This window comes from Barbus barbus (genome assembly GCF_936440315.1).
Source record: "Barbus barbus genome assembly, chromosome: 20".
Classification (NCBI taxonomy): Eukaryota; Metazoa; Chordata; class Actinopteri; order Cypriniformes; family Cyprinidae; genus Barbus; species Barbus barbus.
The window spans coordinates 13,217,718-13,244,548 of record NC_136748.1 but is presented as its reverse complement, the minus strand read 5'-3'; the positions used below and the strand labels follow the sequence as shown (position 1 = coordinate 13,244,548).

Below are 26,831 nucleotides of genomic sequence, written 5' to 3'. Positions count from 1 at the left end.
CACTCCTTGTGAAGCTCTCCCAAGTGTTTGAATCAGCTTTGCTTGACAGTATTCTCAAGCTTGTGGTCATCCCTGTTGCTTGTGCACCTTTTCCTACCCAAATTCTTCCTTCCAGTCAACTTTGCATTTAATATGCTTTGATAAAGCACTCTGTAAACAGACACACCTTTCAGTAATGACCCTCTGTGACTTACCCTCTTTGTGGAGGGCATCAATGTTCATCTTCTGGATCATTACCAAGTCAGCAGTCTTCCCCATTATTGTGGTTTCAAAGAACAAGAGATACCCAGAATTTATACTGTAGGGATGGTCATTAATTGAAACGTATAATATTTTGAGATACTGATTTTTGACTTTCATGAGCTGTAAGCTTTAATCATCAAAATTAAAACAAAAAAACTTTTGAAATGTTTTACTTTAAATGTAACGAATCTAAAATATATGAAAGTTTCACTTTTTGAAACAAGTTACAAGAAAATATTAACTTTTTCACGATATTAAATTTTTTTGAGATGTAGCTGTATTACAGACTGCAAGAGATCATCATAAAATTTATTTACATGAGGCAAGGGACTTTATTTGTATCCAAATGGTAAATCATTTACAAATTCCAACAGCCTGATCGTATTATGATTCGTAGGTATTTGAACGTGGTGTTTACACACATATTTTTCGCATGTTTGGATATACACTGAAACAAACAATATGGATGCATTTTTTATTAAATGATGACAAAATTTATTCATTTTTAAAGTTTTGGATAAAATTTATGCTTGATATCGCAGAGAATATAACTAATTTAATTACATTAAAAAATATATTATTTATACCATTAATTCAATATTCTATTCACCAAAAAGGATTTGTAAACATCTGTGCATCCCTAAAGTTGATCATATGTAAAATGCTTATGCTATCAATACATTGATAACATACATTTTAAATATACAATTGTGCTTGTGGATGTTTAGAAGACTTGGTACCAAGCAGGATTATTATCATGAACTAAAACTGAAACTAAAATCATAAACACATGCTGTATTTAAATAAAACAATGAAATAAAAAGAAAATACATAAATATATAAAAAAAATAAAACTTGCCATGACAACATTTCTAATTTTCATTTAGTTAAACTTGAACTACTAAAATAACTAAAACTAAATAACCTGAAACTAATAAATAAAAAAATTATATGGACATTAACAACAAAAACTACTTTTAAAACTTAAAAAAGTGAATATATAAACAAATCTAATTCAAAATATTAACAAACTATAATAGTACATCAATGATACTAAAAAACAAACATTTGATGTCACTAACCTGGCAAACTCTGGATTTGGAAGATTTCCACTTGTTTCCAAGCAGACTGATTTTAAAAAACTTCATTTTGTTCAGCTTGCAAAAAAAGAAGGTTCAGCTTTGAAACTCTATTTGCAGAGCCACTTCTGCGACAATTCTGCTATGAGGCACCACCTTACACATGAAGTGTGAAAACTGCAACCTATTAATATTGATGGCAAAGAGAAAATGCGTCACTTAGACCCATTTCACACATCTGCAGTATCTAATTATTGAAATATTCATCAGAGAGCTCCAGGTGTAGAGGAGCCCACCCACACCAGTCCATGGCTTGACACTAGTTGACCCTCTTGATAATAGCATAATTCTAACCTTGAATTCCAGCTTCATGAGTCTTAGTTCATTTAGAGCACACATCAAAACATCAGGGAAATGAACCGCCAAGTCTGTGTGTTTGCTTTCCCTCAGTTGTAAACAGCAATTCCGGCCTAGATAAGAACGCCGAAGGTAATGGAGAGAAAATCCTTTTAGAACTCGTCATGCTCTGTACAGCGTCTAGATTAGGATTTCTTCTTATAATCCTAATGAAAATCGATGTTGGAAATGACTATCTTAATCAGCTAATACAGCAGCCTGTGCCAGCTTCTTTAGTTTGCCCAACAGCTCATGTTATCTTGCACACCTAGTTTGTTTACAGCTTTCCAAATGTTATTGAGACCACACCAATTGGCTGGTAGCAAATGACTTGGCCTTGAAAGGCAAAATCCTCTCATGTTATGAACCGCTCAGTAAAACTGGGTTCAGATCTCTGCAGGGAGCTGCTAATCATTACTGGGGTTTGATTTTTTTCCCAAACTTCAATGCTAACATTTACAGGTTTCTGAAAGCAACAGAAAGAATGACCTACGTTGGAAACTGCAGGCTGTTCTGCTCTCTAGAAGTAGCATGCATTAAAAAATGATTTCAAAGGTCTTCCATTTTCTCTAGCAAACCGCAAAGTACACGGAAGTACAGAGGTCAGCCATTTGCTTGAGTCTGAGTCATTGGAGTTGTTTTTCAGAGTGTGGCTTGAATCATTTCAGTAGTCAAAATAATATTTTTCAGTGCAAGTATTGAAGTATAGACGAAATGCCCTTGAAGTTTCTTTTTTTTTCATGCATACATTCACATTGCGGCAGTCTTTTTAAATACATTAATACATTAACTGATAACAAAACATTCTCGAATTCAGAATGTCCACACGTTAGAGTTTTAATTCCACTGAAAAAGCGAAAAAAGCTAATGCGTTCACCTTATTCAGGGACTCAAAATGCAGCCTGTCCAGCTTTATGTCAGAATCCCAGTGCATACAGTTACACAAAATGTGTGTTTATCTCTTAAGTGGTGGGATGAGAACCAACCCTTCCATTGTGCTGGCCTGTCTCTGCATTTCCACTCTCATATTTTGTCTCAATCCTTCCAGCTGCCACTGCAGTACAGCCTCCCTCTCCCTCAGCTCATCCAGAGCCGTCGATGCCTGGAGCTTCCCAGCTGTCACTGCCAGGCCAGGTTCTCCGGTGTGGTACCTGTGAGGTGGCTTTGTGGACTGTGGATCCTGCAGGCATGGCAAAAAGCCTCTTGATGTGATTGCGGAGGTATTAGTAAGACGTAGACCCTCTAAATAGCCTGAAACCTTCTCCACCTCCATTCTCTGACTTTCAGAGAGCCGAGAATCCCCTTGACGTCCCCCCTAATGAGAACGAGAGCTTGCTAAGACTGGTGATTTCAACAGACTGGAATACTGATCAAACATCAAATGGATACTAATATCAAAAAGAAAGGTATTGCGGTAACCCGGATGATAGTACATGGGAGTAGATATGTCAGTGTATATCTCATGCATCACTAGGAATGTGTTTAGAATTGATGTGAAGAAATTTCAATCTTAGACACTATGGCAGGCTGTCATGTATCGTAACAAGTTAGATCTACCACATCACAAAGACCACTTAATTATCCACCGGACCAACCACATTGAATTTTCATACAATGAAGTGTAATTTATTCAGCCAATAAAGGAATGCAATGATGGGATGACCTCGTTTTTATAATTCTTTTAGCACTAGCCTCCCTCATTATAGAGATATTAAAACACCTCTCGAATCTGCTGGAAGAACCTTTGAACAGGTAATAAAACATGATGAGGAAAGTTCCACATGCACAGAACAAATGGGGAATTGGTGCTTATAGAAACCCAAAGAAAAGGAATACTAATAATGATGATTACTATTAAAGGGATAGTTCACCCAAAAATGAAAATGATGTCATTAATTACTCACCCTCATGTCGTTCTGAACCCATAAGACCTTCGTTCATCTTTGGAACACAAATTAAGATATTTTTGATGAAATCCAAGAGCTTTCTGACCCTCCATAGCCAGCAAGGGAACTACCACGTTCAAGCCCCAGAAAGGTACCACGAACATCGTCAAAATAGTCCATGTGACATCAGTGGTTCAACCGTAATTTTATGAAGAGACAAGAATAATTTTTGTATGCAAAAAACAAAAATAACTTTTTGTTCCAAAGATGAACGAAGGTCTAATGTGTTTGGAAGGCCATGAGGGTGAATAAATAATGACAGAATTTAAATTTTTGGGTAAACGATCCCTTTAATTTAATTACAGTCATTAAGGTATTTAGGTAATTTATTTAAGACCTATTATTATTAATAAAAATATATTATTGTTATAATTAATTACACAATTATTAGTAATATGAGCATATAATCATTTATTATTTTTATTAATAATTAATATTTTATTTGTCACTTTCCTTTTTATGTATGTGTATTGTTGTTTTGCCAATATTCTGTGTAAAATAAAAGTACTTCAAAATCGAAACTGGAAGGTAGCAAGAAATAAAGGATGATGTAATGAACGTATCAATGTGGTAGGACCGAGTTTATAGAAATCTTAAAACTTCGACTGTCAACATCTCAGGCACCAAAACTGACAGAGGTTGAATTTCAAAACTTTATAAACTTCAAGCAGTACGATCCTGACCTTATTATAAGTTGAAGCCTTCCCGTCTGCACTTATGTGGGTGGATCTCACCTGCTGGACGGTCATTACCTGTGAGGTGAGTGTGAGAGTGGATTGCTCTATTCTTCTGGCTCTCAGTTCTGTCTGCAGCCTTAGCAACATCTTGTCAAGTTGTCTGACTGCTCTCCTGGTCTCGTCGCCGTGGGGACACCTCACCGTGACAGCCCGCTCCCCTGGTGGCCAATCGATGGGCTCCTCCTCAGACGCATCGGCGAGGGAGCTGTCGATCACGCTGTCCTGCACAGAGACAAAGGCATAAGTGCAACAGGTCTGTCAGGAACCCTTTCTGAGACAACTGAGATGTATTGTGCTCAAACCATGCCAAATCAGCTAGATCTGCTAAAAGAATTATACAGTCTTTGGATTCATTTACTAAAGAGCTATAAGAAGACTTTGTTTGCTGCTAGTTCTCATTTACAATCTGAACATGCATACAGTGTAGCTTGTTTTTGTCAGGTTTCTCTTTAATGTGCAATCAATCACAATTTAACTTGCTTTTTAGTTTTCTGAGGAAAATGAGTGGTGCTTAGCTTAAAAAACAAAAAAAACAGAAAGGCCTGCACTGTATGTTTTTTTGTTTTGAAACAAACTAAATTGAAGCAGAACAGTGCCAAGCCCATAGGGATTTTAAAAAGACGTAGTTAAAACATTATACGTCATGAACCATTCCAGCATTACAAACTTTGATGTAAAGCAAAAAAAGAAAAAGAAACAATACTGTGCAAATAAAGATGTAATACAATGCCATGAAGATCTGTGAATGTTATAAATCACATAACAAATGACAGGGAAATATAGAAGTATACTCTTTAAAGTTTATTGCAAAATGTGCGTATGAATTCAAACATTTAATTTGATACTGTAGTGACACTGACTATATTATGTAATTTGCAGTGCTTCATGGGAGCGGGCGGTGACTGAAGAGTTTTTTAAGCACAATTTGCTCACAGTGTTTCCCTCGGCCTGATTGGTAGAGATTTCTTTCCAGAATGTCATTGTGTTCATATAAGCAAGACCAAACTAATTGGAAAAACACAATTTGAGGGTTTCACTCATGTCTGAACAAGTGACAAATTTGATTAAAAAGATTAGTACTTAGCGTAAAAACCCTTTCACACCAAGAATAATATCTATCCTGTATTTATTATACTTTATAGTTTTAGTTATCATTAAAGTTTTCCTCTTCGGTGTGGCATTAAGGAGTTTAGAATGAACTAATAACCCTACATATGAGCAATAATAACAGCAAGCACCACTGACTGTTTTCTTGTTAAAACAGTTCTGCTACAAAATGTCACGAATAACTCTGTAAAAGTGTTTGGGTAGATGATCCAGTTCACTCAAAATCAGACTTTGTGCGGGCACCCACAAAGAAAATCTATTCTTTAAGAACCTGTGCTAATCAACAGCGGCTCAACCAATAGCTGAAGCTTAAGAGCCGCTTCCATCACTCTTGTGTGGACAGTAACAAAACAATCCAGCCCAAATAGCACTCCGTCCACAAAATGTTTGGCTTTCATCAAGGACTATAGATTTCCCATTGATGCAGTGGGCATGCTATTTAATTTCCATTCCCCTTCTTCCTGTTCTTTGGACCGGGGAACTTTTGTCTGCATTTCAAAAGTCTACATTGAATTTCTCACTAAAAGGCTCCAAAAATTGAATTAAGGGGGTTTAAAGTATTTCTACAACTCAATTTGATAGAGCTTATTGTTATTCTTTGAAACCTCACAATCCGCTTTATTCTGATTGTGCGTCTTATATCGACTTATATCGAGGCTCCACATAAAAGAACCATAAGAAAAAGTAATCATTTCAATAGTATGATGTGCTGGAAGTGGGAAAACAAAAAGCCCTCCTCCATTTGTCCAACTCAAAGACACCCATGAGCTCACCACTCTAACTGAATAGCAGTTAAAACATCCCTTTTTACTTCAAAATGCACACTGCGAGTGAAAAATGAAACCCCTGCCAAGTGCTCAGGACCCACTTCTGCTAGCCGGGGACTTCTTTACAACTTAATTTCACATTGGAGAGGTGCCAGTGTGAGTGAGGGCTCTTGTCTGCCAGATTCAGAGTCCTAGAGCACCAGTGCATCACTGTGAGTGACAACTCAAAGCTGGGCAAGGTTATTGCGGGCAGACGGGCAGTCTGGCTCTCAAACAACAGTAGGGTAATATACATATTAGATTTAGCATCATTGGTAACTTTTCAGAGTAAACTAATTTGGTCGTGCTGAAAATCTCACACATCTGTCTGGATGAACAGGCCATGCATAAATACCTGGGGCTGAACAGCGATGTGACAGCGTGAACAAACAGAATATTTGCTAAAGGAGCGTGAGTTTGAATCTCAAATTCATTCTTGCAATGGAACATAGCAGACGTACCATCCAGCACCAGAATAAAGGTTCGTGGAGTTTCCAATCCAGATACGCCTCCAGAATTCCATTCAATGCTTGTATCCGCTCCAGCTCCTGAAATAAAAAGCAAGAAAAAATCCTGATAACACACGAAAAAGCTCTGTTGTTTTTAAGACAATAAAACCCCCAGTGGCCCAGCAGTGCAAGTACAGTTTTGTGCACGCTTGGCAGCCGCTTTGATCTGTGCTCATGGGCAATTTTTTCCCTGTAGGAGCTCAGCTAATACCTCACATCTCTGCGGTTAGACAGAAGCGCTCCAGGGACTTAGGCTGATAACTCTTCTCAGCATCCCACACAGGCTGAAGGGCAATGGGGAGGGAGAGAGATCCCTGAGCTACCCACCGTAACTTACATGGCTTGAGAGGAGAGATCTATTAGCCTGTGTCTGAACACATCCCACACTGTATACTTCACATAGTCAGGTCTGACAGACCAAGGTCTGGAGAAAGCTGGAGAATACCTGGAGAAAGCTATTAGTTAAGAAGCAGGACACCCCTAATGCATGCAATTTAAAATCTGCAATCTTCCCTCATGGGCGCTCGGCTCTGCTGCCAGGTTGTTTTGAGCCAATTACCTGAGCCATATATGACTAATTACTGTGAAGTTACAGAAAAAAAAAGATATCATGACAACACAGATTGGCTGATGACACCATAAGAATGTGCACAGCCCCAAACCCTTCACTAGCAACTAAAATGAGCAATGAGCCCTGCAAAAAGAGCTGGACATTGGTTATGTATCTAATATAATATAGTGATTAATATAATATAGTGAATAAGTCATTAAGTTGCCAAATGAAATTTCGTGCCTGCTCCATGTGTTCATGAATAAAATGGCATGAGCTTTAATCAACTACACAAACCAGTTCTTATAACCATACATTCCCATTAATCAATTAAAATGCTGCTGATTCAACATTTTTTCTGTGTAATCACTTTTTGTTAAATGAGTTTAATTAAAAAATATTATTAATGCACATATAAATATAAACTTGGCATTTAACTATTAAGGTTTGGGGTTGGTAAGACTGCATCTATTTGCACAAAAATATGGTAAAACCAAGAATATCATGAAATATTCTTAAATTTTAAAATACCTGTTTTCTAGTTTAATATTTTAAAATACAAAATGTTCAGCAGCCATCTCCCCCTCTAGTGTACAGTGATTTGGTGCTCAAGAAACATTTACAGGTGCATCTAAAACAATTAGAATATCGTGAAAAACTACAAAAAGTGAAACTTTTATATATATTTTAGATTCATTACATGTAAAGTAAGGCATTTCAAAAGTGTTTTTGTTTTAATTTTGATAATTAGAGCTTACAGCTCATGAAAGTCAAAAATCAGTATCTCAAAATATTACAATATTTCCTAAAATCAATCTAAAAAAGGATTTGCAAAGCAGAAAAGTTCAAGTTCTTTAAAGCAGGGTTCAACATTAACACTTGTCCGGGACAAGTACATGTTTTGGTTGGGCAAATGAAAGAGAAATTTACTTGCCCAATCAGACAAGTAACTTGAAAAGGTATATATCATTTGCGATATATATAGTTTGCGATAATTTCGTAATTGTTGTTTTATCGAGTGTACTGCAAGAATCAAAACACACCTAGAGTGCACGCATACATTACTTATAGAAGTTTGGGAGAAGAAAATGTATATTTATATAATTTCATATAGTTTCACACGAAGATCAAGCGCCGTTTTTTTTTTGCTCCAAAAACCATCATGATTACAAATGTGATTTTATAACAGTTCAATAAACAAGAAGTTAACATTAAGAGACTTACGTTTTAGACACCATATTTCCCCCAAACACAGCCACAGCACTGTTCTGCGTCTCTGAGCAACATGACAGTGTTTCGTTCCTGAATGAATCAACCATTTAAGTGATTCGGTTCAGTCGCAATGAATCACTTATTAACAGTGACTTGATGCCACCTACTGGTGGCTTTAATTTCACAATTACAGTATTTAAATTTTTTTTTATTTCAAATATCAGTATTCAACTTTTTATGACTCAAAACATTATTTATTAATTTGTAACTGCAGAGTAAAGCATCCCATGTCCCTCAGAGCTGCATTAATAGTGGGTAAATATATCTATTCCAATTCAGATTTAGTTTCTGTGTTTCCTCTACATTGCAAAGATTAATTTTGTTGATACCGATTTCATTTGTTTGGTAACAGCCCAAATGTCTTATTATACTAATTGTCTGATTAAATTGAACTCTAATTAAAAAAAAAAAATTTAAGTTTGAAAATTAATATATAAAGAAGTAAATATTAGCATTTTATTTGTAAGTTTAATATAAAATAATTGTATTTGTAATTAATACAAATTTTATTTTAAAATACAACAGTATTATCACACTTTATAATTTTTTTCATTATTTTATTTAAAACGAAAAATCTAACTAAAAAAACTAAATGTGTTTTGTATAACTACAATAAATAATTATATTTATAACTCAATTAAAAAAAAAAAAAAATTATCTCCGGGCAAGTAACATTTATACTTGGAAAAGTAAATGACAAATTTACTTGTCCGAAGGACAACAACATGAGAATGCTTAATGTCAAGCCCTGTTTAAAGTATGTTCATTAATGCACTCAATACTTGGTCAGGGCTCCTTTAGCACAAACTCCAGCATCAGTGAGGAATGGCATGGAAGCGATCAGCTTGTGGCTCTGCTGAGGCACTATTGAGCCTTCAGTTCGTCTGGATTGTTGGATCGACTGTTTCTCATCTTTCTCTTGAAAGTATCCCATAGATTCCATATGGAGTTCAGGCAAATCAAGCACAGTAATATCATGGTCACCAAAGCACTTGGAAGTGGTTTTGGCAGTGTGGCCAGGTGCTAAAGTCATGCTGGAAAAGGAAATCAGCATCTCCATAAAGCTTGTCAGCAGATGGAAGCATAAAGTGCTCTAAAATCTCCTGCTAGACGGCTGCATTGACACCAGACTTGATAAAACACAATGGACCAACACCAGCAGACGTCACGGCACCCCAAATCATCACTGACTTCAGAAACTTCACACTGGACTTCAAGCAGCTTGGGTGCCTCTCCAGTCTTCCTCCAGACTCCAGACATTGATTTCCAAATGAAACGCAAAATTAAAATTTATCTGAAAAGAGGACTTTGGACCACTGAGCAACAGTCCAGTTCTTTTTCTCCACAGCCCAGGTAAGATGCTTGGTAGCCCTTTTCCTGAAGACGTCTGAGCGTGGTGACTCTTGATGCACTGACTCCAGCTTCAATCCACTCCTTGTGAAGCTCTCCCAAGTGTTTGAATCAGCTTTGCTTGACAGTATTCTCAAGCTTGCGGTCATCCCTGTTGCTTGTGCACCTTTTCCTACCCAAATTCTTCCTTCCAGTCAACTTTGCATTTAATATGCTTTGATACAGCACTCTGTGAACAGCCACCCATTTTAGTAATGACCCTCTGTGACTTACCCTCTTTGTGGAGGGCGTCAATGATTGTCTTCTGAACCAGTGACAAGTCAGCAGTCTTCCCCATTATTGTGGTTTCAAAGAACAAGAGATACCCAGAATTAATACTGTAGAGATGGTCGTTTAATGAAACTCAAATATAAATATTCTAATATATTGAGATACTGGATTTTGACTTTCATGAGCTGTAAGCTCTAATCATCAAAATGAAAACAAAAAAACTTTTGAAATGTCTTTACATGTTATGAATGTAAAATGTATATGAAAGTTTCACTTTTTGAAATAAGTTACAAAAAAAAAGTTTCACGATATTCAAATTTTTTGAGATGCACCTGTATTGTTATTAATGTCGATTTTTATTTTATTAGATGAATATAAAGTTTAAAAGAACAGCACTTCTTTGAAATATAAATTTATTTGAATTTTAAATGTTAGAAATATATTATTGTTTTTATAAATGTTATACATCTATTGCCATTTTAGATCAATTTAATGCATCCTTGCTGTATTCCTCCCGTTTATGTAGCAAATAACTGAAAAACATACCATGACTGGGTTTACTAGACTAGAAGTAGGTTTTTACTCTATTTTACTTCTTGCATTAAACATTTTGAATGTGCTGACTACTGACTGTTCAAAATTATTTCTTTGATAGGAAAAAAGAATCCAGGACCAGGACCTAAAAAGCACTCATAATATCTCTTTTTCACTATCTTTCATCCACTTTCTCTATATACCACGTTAGATGTCAGGAGGGAGACTTTTTCCCAGAGATAAAATACTCTTACAAAGCCTCTAAAGAGCAAGGAAAAGGGGAAGGGAACAGAAAAGCATGGGCCTTTTGACTTTAAAGATCAAGATCCACACTCTTCAAACAAGCAGGATTTCCCACCTTGTCAATCTGTCACACCAAAGCACGGGGCGGCAGGTACATAGAGGTGGATGCTTCATTACAATCTTCTCCAGAATAAGCCAGGGGATGAAAAACACACTGACAGCTGCTTGCAATCATTCGCCGATTGAAATGAGCTTGTTACCTAGCTTACGGCAGTTATTATCGAGCGCTGATCACCATATGCTCTGATGACGGATAGAAGCACTTACCATACACTAAAGGAATACAAATGCGACAAGAAACCTCTGGAGAGAATCTAAATTAGTAAAGGCCTCACTTGTCATGTAATAACAATGATCAGGGGCTGAACTCATAATGCTTGCCCAGTGTTTAATGCAGACCTACATGATCTCATGCCAATATTTCATTAAAAAGTTCAAGCATTTTCATGATACCTTATCAAGAGCAGTTGACGTCGTGTTGCTGTGATGGGAACCAGTGGCATGAGGCTGACAGACAGCAGAGGGGCTGATATCAGAAATAACCTAGAGAAAGAAAACACAGGATATTACTACATTTCTGCATTCACATCTAAATCTGCTGTTTTCATCATTATTTTAGATTATATTTTTAGTGACTTGCCCTATGGGTGAATTTGGACCTCTCTTCCTGGGCAGAGAATAAGCTCTTCCACTGGAGCCTCAGTTTCCCATATTGCCACTGCAGTGCTTGTAGTACCTGGTCCTTCTTCACTGTGGTATCTACTCCTGGTCCATGTGCCGCTACGTCAAGCTGTCCTGGTGTTAGACCCTGGGCAATCTTATATGTTCACAAATGTGACATGAAAAAATCATTACAGTAGCCATTAATCATCATTCTATTAATACTGAAACAACATCTGGAGGGAAATAGTACAAATTCTACAATACAAAAGTAAAGATAAAGAAATCCTTCAGTAGATTAAGGTTTTATGTAGGGCTGGGTAAAAAATATTGATTCTCCGATTTTAATCGATCTTCAGTTTAACGCAACGATATCGATTCGGGAAATCCCCGAATCGATTCTTAATGAGTGTGCTTCAGGTAAGAGGATATGAATATTCACCTCTCGTCCTGAAGGTGTCACCATCTTTCGAATTGCTCCACTAAAAAAAAACAACTGTGTGCACCCTATTATTAATGTAGATGTGTATTTCAGTAATAAACTTAAGTAGGAGAGTTTCAGTTACCAGCATTTATATCAAAATATGGATCCCATGTCTGCAAAACTAACATTTTAAATTAAATATTGATAGCTAATCGATATTGATAGCTAATCGATATCGAATCGAATCGAATCGAAACCATAAAAATAAGAATCGAATCGAATCGCAGAATTGGTCACAATACCCAGCCCTAGTTTTATGATTTAACCCCAGGGGAGGCATGAACTCCAAGCTGGTTCCAGGGGAGATTTTGAGTTTGCTTTGTTAAACCCCTAAAACAGGAATTGCTACTGAGGGCTGTTGCCTTGAACAAATAATAATGTTTTGATCTTTTTTTGTAATTAACAGCTTAACACATGATTAATTTACCTATTTAGGGAAAATTAAAAAATATGTTAATTGTTCAGATTGCTTGGATGGTAATCATAGCAGTATATTAAATTACCTTTCAAAAGTTTGGGGTCATTAAGATTTTTTATTGTTTTTGAAAGAAGTTTCTTATGCTCACCAAGGCTACATTTATTGGATCAATGATACAGAACATTTTTTACTTTGTAAGATATTATTATAATTAAAGTGTTGTTTTCTATTTTAATATGTAGACTGATTTATTCCTGTAATGCCACAGCTGAATTTTCAACAGTGTCAAATAATCCTACATAAATCATTCTAATATACTGAATTGATGCTCAAGAATCATTGATGCATTTTTTCAGGTTTCCCTGATGAAAAGGAACTTCAAAAGATGAGGATTTATTTGAAATGTCTTTGTCACTTTTGATCAATTTAATGCATCCTTGTTACATGAACAATGCAATACTGTGTCCTATTAAAATGTATAAATGTGTGTATTAAATAACAGATTCTGTATTAAACAACCTACTTCAGAGTTTGCTTCTTTTTGTTATAATGGGACCAGTAAGGATTTTATTAACGCTAATGATAAATATATTAGTATTATTAGAGTCAGGGGCACCGTAACGATTCTAAGGGCCAACGATGGAAGGGGGGCCCCCTGAGGGGGAAACACGATTTCTACCGAGAGGGACAACCGGGACAACCCCCCCCTCCCCACACACACACACACACACATAAGACAAAAATATATATACATAAAATACATAAGATGAATAGAAGAGAAATGAAACAAGGAATTAAAGTGTGTAGTGCTAGCCAAACTCACCCACACAATGATTGCCAGGGTGCTGCTATGTCATTGCGGTGGTGTTTTATAGCGTACTTGCTCCAAACAAAAGAGCCCACCATTAAGTCTCTGATATTCTGGTTTCTAGATATGACTTGGGTCAGTCCTTTAAAGTAAGCCTATGGGCATTTTTTTCCTCAGTCTTTTATCATCAACCAGGCGCAAATTCTAAATTAGAATGCTTCAAATCATAATAGCACACTTCTCCTCAACACAAAGCACTTGGGATATTACTCACGACTGTAGCACAAACAGTGTAGGATGAGTTACATGCTGATCTACTGTATATTATAATTATTAATCCTAGTAACAGTGATGCTTGTTTTAGCAAGCACCACTACTGAAACAGATGAAACTGACACTTTGAAAGCCTCGATTAGATTAAAGTTTAAGGATTTAACCAATTAGACATTTCAAAAAAAGTGAAACAGCGTTAAAATCGATTCTAAAAGCAAATAGGATTTTACTTATTGTGTTTTGTTCATGATTGCTTTTTATTAGAAAGTCAATTAGATTAGTCAGCCAAGAGCAAATGGGACAACAAGTTAACCATTTTGTAGCCTGTGTAATGTTCGTGAGAGGCTGCTGATAGGTTTTTTTTATAAGATTAAGTAGTAAAAAGTTAATGTTCTGACCATATGCACAACTGTGCATAAAATAAAGTTATCCTGCTCTCTGCTGGCCTTGTATAGAATAACACTTGACATCAACAGAGGAATGCAAGCAATAAAATTAATAATCTGCTTGGATCACCAAAACTCAAGGTCTCACCATCGGTGCAGATGAGAGAGTGTCTAATTGATGAACCTTCTCAGCAAGCAGGAAGTCCAGTAGATTCCCTGATGACAGCACCCAGCCGAATGCCAAGAGCAGATCTCTGCTCCCCACCTCTTCTATGTGACTGGGGGGCCGGGGCCCCACCACCCAAGGGGCTCCATAGCCACAGTAACACAGAGCACTCCTCACAAACAGCAGCTGCACATCTGCAAGCACAACACTGTGGGTTGTACAAACAATAATGTATTACACATGGACTGCAGTTATGTGCAATAATCAATTTACCAAAGTCTTGGTCTTTAGAGTTGGGGCACGCACAATCCAGAGCAAAAGCTCTCTGCAGAAGCCTACTTAACAAACTCCACACGTCCACTGCCTGAAAGCAAAACATATTTTGAGCACACCAAGCAGGGTTAATCTAGCTCATGATGACTTATCTATCAAATTAGAGAGGGGGAGAGGGAGGGAGAAGTGGTAACGTTACCATGACTGTAGTAAGATACATTGATCATCTTACCGCATCTTTTCTGTTGAATTTGGCTCTCCTGAATGTCTCAGCTGTCGGTATCGACTCGACGCTTAACGCAGATAGTAACTTACAGAGAGAAGTAATAACTTCTTTCACTTTAACACTCTTTTCGCGCGACATTTTACATGTAGTATGTTTACACTATCAATGGTCGTTAGGCAACAGAGAACAGACACTTCCCAGTTGAGTGTCATTTGCGCCGTTTTGATTAGTTGTTATTTTAGCGCGCTACATGATTGACGTAAATCCTGACCAATAGGAATTATAGACAGCCCACCTCGAAACGTCATACCGCCTGGACTTGATTTCATTCTTGATTTATTTAGCATATTTTATTTTTGATCTATTTTCTGTATTTAATTTTATTTATGTTGTATATTTCTCTCCATGATGTTGTTGTTATATATTTAAAATGAAGAAATACATTCACAAATCTCATATATTGTCAGTATGTACCGTTTGAGTAATGCGCTGAAAAATGAAAACGCGATAATAATTATGATAGGTCATTCACTGCTGGGGGTAAAGTCAGCTGAATAAGTAATAAATCCAGTATTAAAGAAAGGAAGATTGTGCAGTTTCACTTTGTAAAGAACTTTACTGCCCTCTACTGTTTACGACTCGTCGCTCACCTCCCCAATTAAAGACACATTTCGTTTACACTTTACAATAACATTTCCTAACATTTAGTATGAACTAACAATGGACAGTTTGTTAATCTTAGTCCATTTTAATTTCAACATCTACAAATACATTTTAAAGATTAAAAGTTGTATCCGTTATCATTAACCAATGCACTCTGAACATTAACAAAGGTTGGGCCTAATAAATGCTGTACAAATATTGGTCATTCTTAGTCCATGTTATTTAATGCATTAACTAATGTTAACAAATTAGAACTTATTGTAAAGTGTTACCACAAATTCAAAGCAATGGTAATAATAATAATAATGAATGACAACATAACTTGAGCAGAGGACAAAATAGTTTATTTTTTCTTCTGAAACACAGTAAACAAAAACATGTAGAGGGATCTAAAACAATAAAACATGCTTAAAAAACTAATTCAGACAACTTTTTAATTACAGTATTAGTTATGGTGCCTTTATTTGGCCACAGTACACTTAAGTTACTTTATTAGTGTTAAATTGCTCTCATTGTGCAACTTGTTTTAAGTACCACACATACAATGTAATGTGTTAAAAAATACACTCAGTGATGAAACTGTAACAATAACTGCAAATGGATTAGGATTTTTGCTAATGTCCAAACAAATTTATTACAAAAAATATGCCAATTACAAAAGGCGTTTAATTAAAATTTAATAAAAAATGTAAACCTTGCCGTTATTAATCAACTTCAGATAGAGAGAATTTTTAAAGTAGCCTCCTAATAGAGACATACTAAAACAGCACCACCAATTGAAACAGTTATAAGCCTGTCACACACAAAATTCCAGTTTTGTAGTTGCTTCACTGTGTTGTATTTACGGTTATAATATAACATGTTATTGATCTCCCTGAAAAGTTTTGTTGTTAACTTTCAATATGTCCTTCATGTGGTAACATGGAAATTTAGTGGCTATTCAAGTCGAAGATATTATTTTGACTGAATTTACCTGAAAGTTATGTTAAATGATAGGACAAGATGATTGTCCTTGATCTAGGACAAGATGGCGCCGCTGATGGCAGCTATTGTGCGTTGCTCTCCAGTGTTTGTACTGTTTTTGTTTGTTTTTCCTGTTTTTTGTTTTTCAAATACGATCAGTTTTACCAGGGATGACCTGCTGAACATTCGGCAGAACACACCACAAAATCTTTTACCGGATTTTGATTTTTCGGACGTTCTGCTGGACATTGTAGATGGCGGAGCCGTAGCTCTGGTCAAACGCTACAGGAGGCGCAGGCAGGGGAAGCTGCGCTCATGAAGCTTCGTCAGCGAGGATTTCGAACGGCGTTGCCTAGCATCCATCTGGCGGATCTCAGCTCTCTACCCAACAAAACGGACAAACTCCTTCTGCTCTCCCGGACAAACAAGGATTTTTCTAACTCTGCTGCTCTGAGTTTCACGGAAACCTGGCTAAATGGCGACATACCGGACCGTGTACTACATCTGCCTAATTACCAGCTGATCAGAGCAGATCGGGATGCGGAATCAACGGGGAAATCGCGCGGCGGCAGGACGTGCTTTTACATCAATAAGAGGTGGTGTACAGATGTAACCGTGTTAAAGAAGATGTGCTGGAGTTCTGCTCGTTCATTCTCGTGAGTGTCTACATTCCACCGCAAGCGCACGTGAGCACAGCTTTACAGAAACTCGCTGATCTGATCACAGAGAGTGAGCAACAACACCCGGACTCTGTTTCAATCATTCTCGGGGACTTTAATAAAGCAAATCTCTCCCGCGAACTGCCAAAATACAGACAGCACATCACATGTCCCACCAGAGACAGTAATATATTGGATCACTGTTACACAGCGATAAAGGACGCATATCACTGTTCCACGAGCAGCTTTAGGACTCTATGATCACTGTTTGGTTCCTCTTATTCCGACCTACAGGCAGAAACTTAAATCTGTAAAGCCTGTATTAAGATCTGTTAAAAGATGGACTAATGAAACAGAGCGGGATCTACAAGCCTGTTTCTCTTTCACTGATTGGAGTGTTTTTGAAGCCACTGCCATCGATCTGGATGAGCTCACAGAGACTGTAACATCTTATATCAGTTTCTGTGAGGATATGTGCATTCCTAGCAGGACTCGTCTAATCTACAACAATGACAAACCATGGTTCACTGCAAAACTCAGACAGCTCCATCAGGCCAAAGAAGATGCTTACAGAAAGGGGGATAAAGTCTTGTACAAACAGGCCAAATACACACTGGAAAATGAGATCAGAGTGGCAAAGAGGAATTATTCTGACAAGCTAAGGAAAAAAATATCTTCCAGTGATCCTGCTTCAGTGTGGAAAGGAATGAAGGATATCACCAGTTACAAGACACCATCCCCCAGCGCTCTGGAGAATCAACACCTGGCAGACGACTTGAACGAGTGTTATTGTCGTTTTGAAAAATCACCCCACACCCGCCCTGAACACCTCTCCACACAACCATTAACACCTCCAGCAACCCTCCTCTCCCCCACACCTACAAAAGAAGATGTGTGCCAGGTCTTCAGGAAGAACAAAAGAAGGAAAGCACCAGGCCCAGACGGTGGGTCACCAGCCTGCCTAAAAATCTGTGCTGATCTTCACACAGATCTTCAACAGTTCACTGGAGCTGTGCGAATTCCCCTCATGCTTCAAACGCTCCACCATCATCCCCGTCCCAAATAAACCCAAAATTACTGGTCTTAATGACTTCGGACCTGTGGCCCTAACGTCTGTAGCCATGAAATCATTTGAAAGACTGGTTTTGGCTTATCTGAGGGACATCACTGGACCCCCTGCAGTTTGCCTACAGAGCAAACAGGTCTGTGGATGATGCAGTCAACATGGGACTGCATTTCACCCTGGACAGACCAGGGACTTATGTGATGATCCTGTTTGTGGACTTCAGCTCCACTTTTAACACCATCATCACAGAAACCCTTCAGAATAAACTAACCCAGCTCTCCGTCCCCACCTCCGTCTGTCAGTAGTCTTTACTGTCTTAGTAAAGCTTGGTAAATTCCCATCCATCACTCGTACCATCAGCACTGGAGCTCCTCCGGGCAGCGTACTCTCCCCACTGCTCTTCTCCCTCTACACCAACGACTGCACCTCTAAAGACCCCTCTGTCAAGCTTCCTGAGGAAGTTCAACCTGCCACAGGAGCTGCTGAAACAATTCTACTCCGCCATCATTGAATCCATCCTCTGCACTTCAATAACTGTCTGGTTCAGCTCAGCTATCAAATCTGAGCTCAGAAGACTACGGAGAGTAGTCCGGACTGCTGAGCGAATCATTGGTACAACCCTCCCCACTCTCCAAGAGCTGTACTTATCCAGAGTGAACAAAAGGGCTGGTCCCCTGGACCCCTCACATCCAGCACACTCCGTCTTTGAACTGCTGCCGTCTGGTCGATGCTACAGAGCTCTGAGCACCAGAACGACCAGACACAGGAACAGTTTCTTCCCTCAGGCAATCCATCCCATGAACACTCAACAATGAACGTGGCACACACAACTATAATACAGTATCCATTCACCACACTCACTTATTTTATTTTTATTTCTCATTTCTAATTTGCACATACTTGACCTGTACATACATAGTTGTCTATATTATATATTGTGTTTTTGCTACTTTGTACATTGCCTATTTGGATATTATTATTTTATTATCTGTGTCCTGTCCTGTTGCTGTCGTTCTGTTGCACTGTGGAGCTTCTGTCACTAAAACAAATTCCTTGTGTGTGTAAACATACCTGGCCAATAAAGCTCATTCTGATTCTGATTAAATTATTAAATATTATAGTGGTGTACATATTAATTCTTCATAGTTATTTTAATCACAGGTTAGATTAAGCAGAAATAGTTCTTTAAGGTAACAATGGCATTCTTAATTTTTTTTTACAGTGTAAGTTATGAGTATCATCCAATCTGTCCTTCTGCATGACCCTTACATTATGATTGTATACCTCCATTTGTGCTAATTCTAAGAAAATACATCAGATGTGTGCTTTTCAAATCTATTCAAATAGTGTCAAAGCTCAAGAAAATGGATTTAGTGTTATAGCTTCATTCCATAAATAAATAAACCTAATTAAAAAATGCAAATATTGCACAGACTTCTATTAGTTAAAATGCTGGTGTTTGAACAATAAAAATGCACCAACTTCAGAATATTTAAAGAAATTGCATTAGCTCTCCCCTTCACCTTCCTCTTCTTCTCGTTTGATAACGGGGTTTCCTAAAAATGAAAATTACGAGGAATCAGCAAAGGTCATTTTTGCAACCATGGTCTCATCAACATACAAATGTTTTTTCATGTTTAACTAATTGTCCAATTATTGGGAAAAATATGCTACCTACCATCTATCTTTTTAAGCTTGGGAAGCCTCTTAGTAGCTTCCTCTATCCAGTTGCCATCTGCAGAATATTTTTCTTCTAATGGGTTCCCCACAAAGACGAGGTCAGCCAATGCTGGAAGATCTGCCAGCTTCTGAAACTCCCCTAAAGGAACAAACAGCCTCATAAAATGCTCATCCTTGACGTACCATGACTAAGCTGCTAGTGGTCTCGCTCATCTTCCATGCTCACCCCACTCCTTGACCAAGTTGTTAGACATGTACAAGACTTTGAGTTTCTTCATGACGTGAATTCCCTTCAGTTTTTCTATGAGGTTATAAGAGATCCACAGCTCCTCCAGAGTATCACCTACAGCCTCCTGTGGGGGACGGAAGAGGCAAACGTGGATTTCCACTTCTTAACGTTATCATTATTGTTCTGTTTCTTTACTTACAAGTCCATTAAGGTTTTTGATGCTATTCCGCCCCAAGGACAATATCTTAAGGTTCTCTAGGAGAAAAATGTAAATAAACTGTTCAGCAATCATGACAAATGCACTTGACAGAAATGCATTTAAGGGGTGTACTTACTTAGACCATTCAAGTTGGCAATTTTTTCAATACAGTTCGTAGACAAGGATAATCTCCTAGGCAGGACAGAACATACAATGAAGATATATTAGAGAATTATTATATCTGGCACACACTGATGTTGGTTTATAAGAAAATACGGTAACACTTTATTTTAAGGTGTCCTTGTTACACATTACACATGTCCTTACTATTATAACAACACTAAATTATGCATAATTACATGCAAGTAACCCTAAACCAAACCCTAATCCTAACCATATAGCAAGTACATGTAGTTAATTAATATTACTCAGTACTTAAATGTTTAATTACACTGTGACAAGGACACCTTAAAATAAAGTGTAACCGAAAATGCACTAAAAATTGGATCTGTGTATTTAGACTCACTCGCAGTTGACAAGATTAGAGAGAGATGCGTCCATTTTTTCAATGGGAGGAATTTGACTATAAAGCTTTACTGCTGTTGCCTCGCTCGCTTTTTCGCCTGTTTTCTCCTCCTTAGACAACCAAATGAAATCAATTAAGATAATTTGACTGACAGAGAGAGACAGAGCTTACATATTTACTAGGAAATGGGTTAAAACTTGGAAGAGTTCATCTACAAGCTAAATTAACAACAAATGTTTTACCCATTTCACCAGGGCCTCTTTAATAGTTGTTGCTTTTGCCTGAAAACACACATAATACATTCGTGATGACTCTCAGAAAGGTAAGATGATGTTTGTATGTATAATATGTATAATAAAATGTATTTTTCTCTATATCTCTACGAATATGCTACTGTATGTCAGTAAAATCACCCGTTAACTAATAATAGAGTTGCTAAGCTCGCTCTCCTCTTGACATTACGTTGACATCTCCTGTAGCCTGTTTAATACGTAATAAACCAAAACCTCTGTACATTTAAAACCTAATTTGCTCATATTTAACAGCTAAGTTAGCGAGGTGGCTAAATGTTTATCTGCTGCAAACTGCCTGACACAAGAGATGAACACTGCTGCAGCTTCTATTTCCAGCCAGCGTGATAGCCTCGTTTTATTATAAACCAAACAACTTGTTTCCTGATTTTGAACAATGCATTTTTAACTCAGTAACACAACATGATAATGTGCATTAAAAGCAGAAATAGGATGGGAACTCACCATGTTGTTCTTTACGGTTGCTATGGAACTGCCCAGACTCAAAGCGCATGCGCAAAGTGATGCTTCCGAGCCGCGTGACAACACAAACAGGAGAAGAAAATAGGAAAATGCCAAGAGAACGGTGAGAGCGACCGAGGATAGATATATAGATAATATCACAAATATATCACAAATATAGTTGACTTTGTTTATTTTTTTACAAAGCCCACGGATTAATAACCTGTACCCACAAATTCATCATTTCTCTATCCGTTCCCGCGGGTTTGTAAACTGTACCAAAGACTATAGAATACCTATAAAGAGACTTTGACTGTACTCACGGATTCATTTTTGAAGAACAGCAAGCTCCTAGGTAGCCTACGTGTTAACGAATCATATTGTAGCCTATTATTGTTTTATTGCATATTATATGTGGAATAGACCTACAGCAAACTGTCCGTGTAAAGTGATATTAAAATATGTGTTCTGAGTTTGTCACACAACAGAAAAATGTGTTATTAACTACCCAGCCAAATTTGAATGATAAAAAACCCGCGAAGTATCTAAAATAAGTTATTAAAATCTTTGAAAAATAAGCAGGACTCTCTGCTCTCAAACGCTGGGGGCGTGTCCGCTGTCGGCGCTGAAACCACGCCCACTCGCTGGAGAGCGGCGGCCGTCTCTCTCAACTGTCAAATACCGCTAATGGATGCTACTGATATACAGCTGTACATGTTTGAGCGTGCAAGCTCGTTATTTGCGCTGCAGTGAGTTGAAACCTTCTCGTTGTCAAGGCGAGCGCGGTTCATGGTTGCTTAGCAACGGCAAACACCACGAGAGCGCAAGCTCCGGTGCGCTTTGAAAGAAGAGAAAGCGGTACTTTCTAGATACGAATTGTGAACGCTCCATGTTTTTAAATTGTATGTATTCTGCTTCATATTGATGTCTCTGGGCTAAGACCCGGGTATCCATTCACCCTAGAACCGTCACTGCCTAGAATCTGTATATCTAACATCACAGACATTCAAAAAGACAAACTAAAAACTTGACCTCTCAACAGTTATTTATTATAGTGTTAAGGGCGGGGCCACGCTCGGTGGCTCCATTTCGTCATCGAGCCACCCTTTTAGCCCCGCCCAAAACATCCTGAACACTGTTTAACGGTTTAACTCCACAATTCAGTACTACATAGTTCAGTCTTTGTAATGTGTTTCAGCAATACATTTCTAACATTTGTAATGTGTTTAGAAACAATTCTCGGAATTCTCTTTACACAGACTTTAAGTGTCTTAAGCCTCTTTAAATTTTTACAGAAAATCACAATAACTGATATTGCATTGTTGCTTCAACACTGTTGACATGTAACAATAATTTTTTTTTGGTCTGAGGTTTTTAAGGCGGGCAGGGCAGTTTAATTTATAAAAGAAACTTTGATTTTTGTGAAAAAATGTCATTTTAGGTAGAAATGGCTGGTTAAGATAAAATGGGCCACAATTTTCAGCTAAAATATGCTGCATACACACACACAGGTTTCCATTTTTTTGTGGGGACTCTCCATAGGTGTAATGGTTTTTATACTGTACAAACCATATTTTCTATCACACTACACAAACCCTAAACCTAAACTTACCCCTTACAGGAAATTTTCTGCTATTTCAGATTTTCATTACACTCCTGTGTGATTTATAAGCTTGCTTCTTCATGAGGACCAAAAAAATGTCCCCACAAGGTCAAAATTTACTGGTATTGCTATACTTGTGGGGACATTTGGTCCCCATAACGTGATGAATACCAGGTACACACACACACACACACACACTTTTAGACAGATATTGAGGGTGAAAATAGGTTTATAGGCCTGGATATGTATCCATACAAAATCTTAACAGTCTTAAAATAAACAAGCATACATACATACATACATGCACACAAAAGACACCAGTGCACAGAAACACACATCTATACAACATGCTCAGTTCATTTTTAAATGCATTGTTTAATTAAATATTCATTCAACTTTCTATGTAATGAAATACATTTATGGTGTTGCTATGGCGCACTGAAGACAATAGTGTAAATTTACTGTTAAAAATAAAATGATTTAAGCTGAAATTACCTATGTTGTTCTCTTGTCGTGGCCTAATGGTTAGCGAGTCGGACTCGTAATTGAAAGGTTGCGGGTTCGAGTCCCCGGCCGGCAGGGATTGTAGGTGGGGGGAGTGAATGTACAGCGCTCTCTCCACCCTCAATACCACGACTGAGGTGCCCTTGAGCAAGGCACCGAACCCCCAATTGCTCCCCGGGCGCCGCAGCATGGCTGCCCACTGCTCCGGGTGTGTGTTCACGGTGTGTGTGTGTGTGTGTGTGTGCATTTGTTCACTACTCACTGCTGTGTGTGTGCACTTGGATGGGTTAAACGCAGAGCACCAATTTCGAGTATGGGTCACCATACTTGACAATACGTCACGACTTTACTTTTTTTTTTACTTTTTTTTTTTATATTGGCCCATTTTACCTGAATGTTGTGCCGTGGCTCAAGAAGGTACCTGCTGATACTCTAACTCTCATAATTTTAAAACTTTTATACATTTTCACATTTAAAAAATATAAATATATTTAAGAGACCCATGCTAATTTATAAGAATATCATTAGATCTCCTGCATAGCTTATTTGATGGTATTATAAGTCAATTTACAAAATTGTGGCCCATTTTAGCTGACCTCACCCTAGTTATTATTATTATTTATAGGCTAAATAAATGAGTGCACTTAACATGAAGACTTATTTTTGGTGATTTTATTATACTTAGCTTTTTACCCCATAGTTAGATGCATGTTTCACTGTTTCACCGTCGTGCTTCACATTTCAACACGACGTGCCCCCCTAATTAAATCGTCATGTTTGATCATTTTGTTGACCACAAAAGAACATATTTTAACAATGTGTTTCCCACAGTTTTGATGAATTAAAAATCCCACGGCACACCACTGCACTGAAATATAGCTAAAAAAAAAAAAAGATAAGGGGGGGGGGGGGGGGGGGGGGGGGGTGTTATTGTGGTTGTTATTTATCAGACACATAACACTTGCACTTAACATTTTATGAAAATCAAGCTGGAGTTAACGTTTTTGACCAGCGAATAACGGAGATCTGTTTTGTCTGTCACAGGTGTATGGGCATCGTATTACGCTTTCAACAACTTACAGGTTATAACGTTTATTGTTGCTATATGGGTACCTACTTTTTCTTGTTGTTTAATACACTTGGACAAAATCTCATGATAGCAGGTGCATCTCAAAAAAATTTAATATAGTGAAAAAGTTCATTTTTTTCTTTTAACTTATTTAAAAAAGTGAAACTTTCATATGTTTTAGATTCATTACATGTAAAGTAAAACATTTCAAAAGTTTTTTTTTTTTTTTTTTTTTTTTTTTGATGACATACAGCTCATGACCATCTCTACAGTATAAATTCAGTAATTTATAGTAATTTACAATAATGGGGAACACTGCTGACTTGGCAATGATCCAGAAGACGAACATTGACGCCCTCCACAAAGAGGGTAAGTCACAGAGGGTTATTACTGAAATGTGTGGCTGTTTACAGAGTGCTGTATCAAAGCATATTAAATGCAAAGTTGACTGGAAGGAAGAATTTGGGTAGGAAAAGGTGCACGGTCATCAAGCAACAGGGATGACCGCAAGCTTGAGAATACTGTCAAGCAAAACTGATTCAAACACTTGTGAGAGCTTCACAAGGAGTGGATTGAAGCTGGAGTCAGTGCATCAAGAGTCACCACGCTCAGACGTCTTCAGGAAAAGGGCTACCAAGCCACTTCTGAACCAGAGAAAACGTCAGAAGCATCTTACCTGGGCTGTGGAGAAAAAGAACTGGACTGTTGCTCAGTGGTCCAAAGTCCTCTTTTCAGATAAATAAAAATTTTGCATTTCATTTGGAAATCAAGGTCTGGAGTCCGGAGGAAGAGTGGAGAGGCACAGAACCCAAGCTGCTTGAAACTCCAGAAAAGTCAAGTCACCTTTATTTATATAGTGCTTTTAACAATAAAAAGCTCTTAACAGTATCAAATTAGAGGATAGAGTGTCAGTAATGTATAAAAATAAGATTAAACACTCAATTTTCAGTTAAAGGCATTTCATTATTGAGTTCAGAGATGTCATTGCCTAGATCAGTTTAGTTTAAATAGTATCTGCTAAATCAAATTGACGATAATCACTAGAAATTAAGTGTCCCCAACTGAGCAAGCCAGAGGCGACAGTGGCAAGGACCCAAAACTCCCTCGTGACAGAATGGAGAAAAAAAAAACTTGGGAGAAACCAGGCTCAGTTGTGGGGCCAGTTCTCCTCTGGCCAGGAGATAATTATTTATTTATTGTTTACTTATTATTTTAATTAAAATTTTAAATGTGTGGAATGTGAAGTTTCTGAAGTCAGTGATGATTTGGGGTGCCGTGACGTCTGCTGGTGTTGGTCCATTGTGTTTTATCAAGTCCGGAGTCAATGCAGCCGTCTACCAGGAGCACTTTATGCTTCCATCTGCTGACAAGCTTTATGGAGATGCTGATTTCTTTTTCCAGCAGGACTTTAGAACCTACCCACACTGCCAAAACCACTTCCAAGTGCTTTGCTGACCATGATATTACTGTGCTTGATTGGCCAGACAACATGCCTGACCTGAACCCTATATGGAATCTATGGGATATTTTCAAGAGAGAAATGAGAAACAGTCGATCCAACAATCCAGACGAGCTGAACGCTCAATAGTGCCTCAGCAGAGCCACAAGCTAATCGCTTCCATGCCATTCCTCACTGATGCTGGAGTTTGTGCTAAACGAGCCCTGACAAAGTATTGAGTGCATTAATGAACATACTTTAAACAACTTGAGCTTTAATTATAATCTCATTGCACTTGAATAAAGTTAAGTGTAATCTGCCGATTGTCCTGCAGGTGACCTCATAATTCTGTCTTCGATGCATGTAGGGATTTAGGCTACGTTGGTATTGTATCAGACTTCACTGATCAGTGTGCACTTAATGCACTTAACATTACATGAAATCCAAGTTCAAATGGAGTTAGCAAGGTTTTTGGCCAGCGAATGCCAGAGATGGAGCGTTTTGTCTGTCATTAGAAGGCTGTAACTGTTATCCGTGGCAGAAAGTGCATCGCATTATGCTTTCATCAACTTTTACAGGTTATATAACGTTTATTGTAGCTATATGGGCGCTTAGTGTTTCTTGTTGTTTAATACACTTGGTCAAAATCTCAAATTAAGCGCTTATGCACGTACAAAAGAATAT

At 37.7% G+C, this 26,831-nt stretch overlaps 2 protein-coding genes across 3 annotated transcripts; both read right to left on the bottom strand.

Moving 5' to 3' along the window:
- Positions 1 to 705: 705 nt before the first annotated feature.
- Positions 706 to 15,024, bottom strand: LOC306886209 (tubulin epsilon and delta complex protein 1-like). Its single transcript, XM_079443148.1, has 8 exons — positions 14,803 to 15,024; positions 14,571 to 14,661; positions 14,280 to 14,491; positions 11,743 to 11,919; positions 11,556 to 11,645; positions 6,776 to 6,862; positions 4,417 to 4,623; positions 706 to 3,033 (listed from the first exon to the last, which is right to left on the bottom strand). Exons 1-8 carry the CDS (start codon positions 14,932 to 14,934, stop codon positions 2,674 to 2,676), a joined length of 1,356 nt encoding a protein of 451 aa, XP_079299274.1. The 5' UTR covers positions 14,935 to 15,024; the 3' UTR covers positions 706 to 2,673.
- A 760-nt stretch (positions 15,025 to 15,784) lies between these two features.
- On the bottom strand, positions 15,785 to 21,570 carry LOC306886027 (dynein axonemal light chain 1-like; the record flags this gene model as incomplete). 2 transcript variants are annotated; one of them, XM_079442881.1, is made up of 8 exons in its annotated part: positions 15,785 to 19,703; positions 19,826 to 19,966; positions 20,054 to 20,180; positions 20,256 to 20,311; positions 20,392 to 20,447; positions 20,782 to 20,891; positions 21,024 to 21,062; positions 21,537 to 21,570. In XM_079442881.1, the coding sequence occupies 8 exons, from the start codon at positions 21,537 to 21,539 to the stop codon at positions 19,654 to 19,656; spliced, it is 582 nt and encodes a 193-aa protein (XP_079299007.1). In that variant the 3' UTR covers positions 15,785 to 19,653. The 2 variants fall into 2 exon arrangements, with proteins under 2 accessions (XP_079299007.1, XP_079299006.1); XM_079442880.1 differs by lacking the exon at positions 21,537 to 21,570 and having other exon boundaries at positions 19,033 to 19,703; positions 21,024 to 21,083.
- Between the last annotated feature and the right edge of the window lie 5,261 nt (positions 21,571 to 26,831).